At 33.8% G+C, this 6,760-nt stretch overlaps 1 protein-coding gene across 1 annotated transcript; it reads right to left on the reverse strand.

The window, feature by feature from the left end:
* Positions 1–583: 583 nt before the first annotated feature.
* Positions 584–5,082, reverse strand: LOC134718976 (uncharacterized). Its single transcript, XM_063581861.1, has 4 exons — positions 4,953–5,082; positions 3,963–3,992; positions 2,608–3,048; positions 584–1,048 (listed from the first exon to the last, which is right to left on the reverse strand). The coding sequence occupies exons 1-4, from the start codon at positions 5,017–5,019 to the stop codon at positions 1,044–1,046; spliced, it is 543 nt and encodes a 180-aa protein (XP_063437931.1). The 5' UTR covers positions 5,020–5,082; the 3' UTR covers positions 584–1,043.
* Positions 5,083–6,760: the final 1,678 nt, after the last annotated feature.

Below are 6,760 nucleotides of genomic sequence, written 5' to 3' on the forward strand. Positions count from 1 at the left end.
AAAAGATTACTAAGATTAACGAAAAATGGTTAAAAATTGTCTATAAAGGGCAATAACTCCTAAAAGGGTCAACTGACCATTTTGGATATGTTGACTTATTTGTAAATCTTACTTTGCTGAACATTATTGCTGTTTACAGTTTATCTCTATCTATAATAATATTCAAGATAATAAGTGAAAATGGACAGAATTTCCCTAAAATTACCAATTCAGGGGCAGCAACCCAACAACGGGTTGTCGGATTCATCTGAAAATTTCAGGGCAGATAGATCTTGACCTGATTTACAATTTTACCCTCTGACAGATTTGCTCTAAATGCTTTGGTTTTTGAGTTATAAGCCAAAAACTGCATTTTACCCCTATGTTCTATTTTTAGCCATGGCGGCCATCTTGTTTTGTTTGGCGGGTCACGCCACACATTTTTTAAACTAGATACCCCAATGATGATTGTGGCCAAGTTTGGTTTCATTTGGCCCAGTAGTTTCAGAGGAGAAGATTTTTCTAAAAGTTAACGACGACGGACGACGACGGACGACGACGGACGACGGACGACAGACGCCAAGTGATGAGAAAAGCTCACTTGGCCCTTCGGGCCAGGTGAGCTAAAAAAAGGGAAAAAATCGTCAGTATATATACACAGAAAAAAATGCACATCGTGTACACATAACACACATGCATACATACATCAGAACGTACATCGTTAACATATACTTCGAACACACATACAACATATACACAGAAGAAACATAAATCGTCAGTATACACACTGTGGAAACATAAATCGTCAGTATATACACTTAAAAAAAAGTCAGTAAATACTCAGAAACATAGAAAGGATTTGTCAGAATATACACAAAAGAAGCATAAAACGTCAGTATGTATACACATTGTAGAAACATAATTCGTTTGTGGAGACATAAAAGAACCATGAGACGTCAGTATATACATAGAAGAACACAAATCGCCAGTGTACAAACGGAAGAAACATAAAACGTCAGATCTCTTTTAGTCTATGTTTATAAACCAAACTTCCATTGATGTGTTTAACCTGAAAAAAAAACCAAAGAAAAATATTAATGAATCTTAACAATAACAATTAAAAATTGGGGTATTTTCTTAAGTTATGAAACGAAATTTAGTGACACCATCAAACAAACTAAACGCAGAAATGAATAAAAAGTTTCCAGTTGATCTTATGAAATTGTCGCGTTAATGAAATTCTGATGTACGATAGTATTTTTTTGTTCATTGTTGAAGCTCGTACTGTGACATATAGGTTAACCTCTATGTCATTTGGTCTCTTGTCGCGAGTTGTCTCATTGGCAATCATACAACATCTTCTTTTAATATATAATAGCTCTATTTCACATGGCACTCTGGCATGGACTTACTGATTACCTACTCGTTTAAACTAAAGATATGAATGAATGGACAAAGGAATAATATAGTGATCAATAGCATTTTTTGACGCATAGTATTATTGTTTCGATTACAAACTGTATAATTTAGAATAACATGAATACTCATACTGCAACCAACTCAGGCAAAACTGATTTAGATAGATTTCCACTGTGACATTCGTCTTAACTCGGCCGATTCCGTACCCTCATCTTTTGAAGGAGAGTAGCGGATTCTACCGAGGATTGCCGAATGAGATTTCCATTGACATAATTTGAGTTTGAGTTATTTCCCCTTGATGGTCATAATGTAAGACAAAAAGAGAAATTTCATAAAGTTCAAACCTCCCTTTTTTTCGATTGATTTTTCTTAAAATGGAGAACGTTAACGTTTTGTAGTGTTCCGGATGTTGAATCCCCAACCCCCTCTTTTTTCAACATGATTGGATCAGCGCCCCTATCTCGATTGTCATTCCTAAACACAATTGTCTTGACTATTATATACAGCAGATTTTCGTCTGCTTTCCGATTACCATTGAAATACACTATTTTTTTGCATCTACCGTACTGTAAGCCATTAAATGGTGTATAAAAATACCATTTAAAATAAATTATTGAATGAAATGTGGTTCATAAATGTTTTTAATTTTTATATTAATTAGACCGTTGGATTTCCTTTTTGAATGGTTTTACACAAGTAATTTTGGGGGATGTTTATTTATAACTTGCTGTTCGGTGGCTCCGTGCTGAAGACCGTACTCTGACCTATAACGATAAACTTTTACAAAGCGTGACTTGGATGGAAAGTTGTCTAAATGGCACTTATACCACATCTTCTTATATATTTAGAGATAAGAATCAAAATTTGTTTTTTTTGTCAGTAACTTTGAAAGTATATTATTCGTGTCCGTCATACTTCGGCATGTGATCTTATTTCTTATTTCATTTAGTTGTATGACACTTGGGACAAATTTGAAACAATAACTCGTTAAATATCTATGGCGAGTACGAACAACTTATGTTTGATCGTTGATCGGATAACTACTTTCAACGGTATCGTTATACTGTTTATATGTTAAGTTCTATTTTGAAAATTTACCAGAAATATTTGAATCACGCAACCGGATTGTGTCTGATCGTTAATCGAATAACTACCTTTCAATGGCATCGTTATACTGTTTGTATGTTTAATTTTAAATTGAAAACTTACCAAAAATATTTGAATTACGCAAACATAAATGATGACAGTTCCAACTGGAACTAACATCTCCATGGTCAACTACATCTTCATGGCCTCCCACATCATCATGTAATTCTTGTGAACTTTGGTCTGAACTTTCTAGACTGCTATCCAACCCTTCAGTTACAGACACAAAATGTCTGGTACCAGTTCGTGAAAGTAAAATATCAGATAATGTTGTTTTATGAGTGGGTTTATTTGTGACATAAATATGTTCATCATTGTTCATTTTGTTTCCCGTCTCTTTGAGTTCTTTGCCTGAGACTAAACTATCTGTTTCTTTTCCTGCTGGAACAAGTTCTAATGACTTCTCCGACCGTCTAATTCTTTGGAACAAAGAGCTTGAATCCTTGTCCTTTTCTTCACAACCTTTTAAACATTTTATAAAGCTTTCCAAACTTCTATCTTGATCTGAAAGAAAACGTAATTGTTTCATTTAATGCAAACTTCGTTTAAAATTTAGAAATGTAGTCATTGAAATTTTACGAAACCATATTAATCTAAGTCTTATACGCATGATTTTTCCCTATTAATATTGGCTTTGGACTGGCTGTCAATAACTGTGAAAACTCTCAAATATGTATTCATAGTCCTTCTGTTGTGTGCAGAGGTAGATTTAGGGGGGCAGGGGGCCTGGGACCCCCCTTTTTGGGGGAAAATTTGGTTGCTTAAATAGGGAATCACTGAAGCGTGACTGGAGCGGGCCCCCTCTTAGGCAGTCAGTGGGCCCCCACTAATGAAAAATTCTGAATCAACCACTGGTGTGGATGTATAAGTACCCGTCCACGTCCATTTTATGTTTTTGTTAGATGTACATGTATTTATATTTGTATACATCTGTTGAGTTAAGCCTTTTACAACTAATTATTATTAAATTTGTTCTTATGTTGTTCTTTTACATCACTGTCCAAGGTTAGGGAAGGGTTGGCGTTTTCAAACGAGTTTAACCCCACCAGAATGTGCCTGTTCCAAGTCAGGAGCCTGTAATTGCCGTTTGTTGCTGTGTAACATGTGTTATTTGTTCATACTGTACACAAATTATGCCGTTAGTTTTCTCTTTTGTATAACAATTATCATTTCGGGGCCATGTATAGCTGACTACGCGGTATGTGCTTTGCTCATTTTGAATTCCGTACCGGACAGTGACCTTCAATTTTTAATTTCTATGTCACTTTGACTCTTGTGGATAGTTGTCTCATTGGCAATCTTGTAATTAAAAATTCCTTGGAACGACTTGAAACTCTGTAATGTATTTGCTTGTAACTGCGGGGGTGTTACAGGCTTTTTTGAAAGCTTTTACTTAAAAGTATCCAATTAATACGTACGTGATTCATGTTCACGAACTTTAAATCCATCTGCAAAAAAGAAGTTATAATGTTAAAAGGGTACTAGCTACGATGATATAAAAAAAAAATGATTTTTTTTATCAATCATTAATGATCATTAATGAAAGTGAAATTATAGTGAAATAATAATTCGCAGGTATTTTCAAATTCGAAGTTGACATCATTTATTCGATATGCAACAGCTTCAATAAAGTAAATATACAAATTAACTTTACTATTAAATAAGCATATACAAATCCGAACTGAAAAAAAAGTATCTTCAGTAAAAAAACTATATATTTTTAAACGAATAGATATCTAATTATAGTTTCAAAAACAATAAAACAATCCAGGGGCGGATCCAGCCATTTTAAAAAGGGGGGGTTCCCAACCCAGGATAAAGGGGGGTTCCAACTATTGTCCCCATTCGAATGCATTCATCGGCCAAAAAAAGGGGGGTTCCAACCCCCCGGAACCCCCCCCCCCCCCCCCACTGGATCCGCCACTGCAATCACTCTTCTAAACAAAAACAAAATCCAGCATTATGTTCCTTTTTTTAAGCATCTAGGCGCATAGTTGTATAGGTAGTAAATTACAATGAATATGATTTGTTTAATTACTAATATATGAGGAATACAAAGAAAAAAGAATTTCTTCGAACAGTTTTAAATAAAAAAAAGTTTGACTAACGTCCAGTGGAAAATATTTCAAGCATATTTAAAACAAATCTCCAACTTTAATTATTCTTTGAAGTTTTAAGATTGAATTAAACTATATAGAAAAAAGCGGGTGACACCAGATTGGTACCGAGATTCCTCCACCTGACAGTATAAATAAGCTGGATATAAAATTATACCGGCTCGTGTTTCGTAGCCCAGGGAAATTGTTAAAATGGCACTTAACTTCACCTTATTTTATGAGTGGGAAAAAAAAATAACGCTATAAATATTCTAAAAATTGAAGTTTTCTAAATTAAAAAACTATACTTACCAACAAGCATATAATCAAAACAAAGAAGAAACGAGAATCCGGACACAGTTAAATATGAGATATACATGGTTAGTTCTGACTTTTCGGTCTATTGAAATTTTCGGGGTAGATTTCTGCTTTTTAATAAGCGATAACATGCGTGACCTTGACCGTTAAAACCCGGTTTCTGGTCATAATATTGACTCATGTGATAATATATGATTGAAATATTGAGTTTAGGGGGTTACCAGGATAATTCGTTATAATAAATCAAAGGTGCTTAATATTGACCTCGGTTAAGATTGATAGGGGTACTTATGGGGTAACAAACTTATCTAATTATTGAGGATAGCATTTTGGCGCAATTATTTCCGATAGTTTGTACAAAATTTTTCACAAAAAAGAAAATTGAAGAAACAATATAGTTTTAAAAGATAATTTATTAATTCGCATGCTTAGACCATCTGATACTCGTTTTATGTAAGATTTCCGTATAAGAGTGGGAAAATGCGATATGCGAGGCGCAAAGTAATGATTTTTCTTTAAATTCGTAATACTGAATTTGCATTCCCATTTTCATAATTTAATCAAAGCTCACGCAATTCATATTATTGCAATTAAGTAAACCATTTGATTTATTTAACATAAATAACCAAGTGGTTGGTTTTATTGCTTGTAGAAAAACGTTGCAAGAGCTTAAACATTTTTGCTTACTTAATTGGCATTGCAACGGTGATTGTCTTTTATTTTCCTTCCAAAATCAAGCGGGGAGGGGGTTACACTTGCTCCTTATTATACTTTTATTTAGAAAACCGCAAAGTCAAAAACTCGAGTGATTTGGGGAAAAATCAATTTGTTCATAGGACATTCCATAATGCATGACGAAGCAGTACAACGACCCTGAATCATGTTCACGTGACAAACCATAATTCTACACTTCAAGTGCCGTAGCAAAACGTGAATCAACAACAAATCTGAACAACATTTTCCCCAAGGCCGAAAGTAAACTATAATTTGGTGCCATTTTCTAACCAGCTGTTCTTATCACGAAAAATCGTACGACAAATATATATATCGTAAGCTATACTGAAATGTTTATATCATACGAGTATTTTTTTCCTCTTTCGAGATTTTTTTATCGCTAAAATAAGTATAACCGTCTAGGCATGGAATAATTATTTTGAATTTTATATTTTCATTTACTATCATGGTCTGGTTAACATAGTTATTAGGAGAGTTATGCTGAAATTTGCATATTTCATTCTATATAAGTATTGATATCAAAGTAGCGGAGGTATGGAATGGAAGTTTTTAACGACCTTGACTGGCTATACAGCCCTTGCACGGTCGGTGCGGAGGTATCTTCCGCCACCTTGGATTATGAAATTGCAGAAAAGATTCGTTCTAGATATTTAATCAAATGTGCAAATTTTTAGAGAAAAATGGCATTCTTGTGTGAAATTTTCATCTTAATCAAGGAAATTGTGTTTTATCAAATTTATGCTACTGGTTTTTACAAATAAAGTATATTTTTGTTTGATTGCATCCCCCTCCCCAAAAAAAACAAACTTTGCCATATAAGGGGAGATAACTCAGATGGTGTATACTTTAATACTAGATATGTGTGTGAAATGAACTGATTTGTCTAGTTACAAGAAAACCAGTCCCGTATCCAATTTTTTTTTCTTCTGATTTTGAATGCCTATTAAATGAGCTATCAACTCATCTTTAATCTTAAATTTCTATGTTTTAATTTTCCTTCATTTACAAAAATGGGTTTTCTATGAATAACTTTGCCAAACCTGTAAATTTTAATTATATTCAATTCA

This window comes from Mytilus trossulus, chromosome 5 (genome assembly GCF_036588685.1).
Source record: "Mytilus trossulus isolate FHL-02 chromosome 5, PNRI_Mtr1.1.1.hap1, whole genome shotgun sequence".
NCBI lineage: Eukaryota > Metazoa > Mollusca > Bivalvia > Mytilida > Mytilidae > Mytilus > Mytilus trossulus.

Coding starts and splice junctions, on each gene's coding strand:
- LOC134718976 (XM_063581861.1), bottom strand. CDS start 5,019: ATGTATATCTCATATTTAACTGTGTCCGGATTCTCGTTTCTTCTTTGT. Junction 3,993..4,952: donor TTTTGATTATATGCTTGTTG/GTAAGTATAGTT, acceptor TCTTTTTTGCAG/ATGGATTTAAAGTTCGTGAA. Junction 3,049..3,962: donor AGTTCGTGAACATGAATCAC/GTACGTATTAAT, acceptor GTTTTCTTTCAG/ATCAAGATAGAAGTTTGGAA.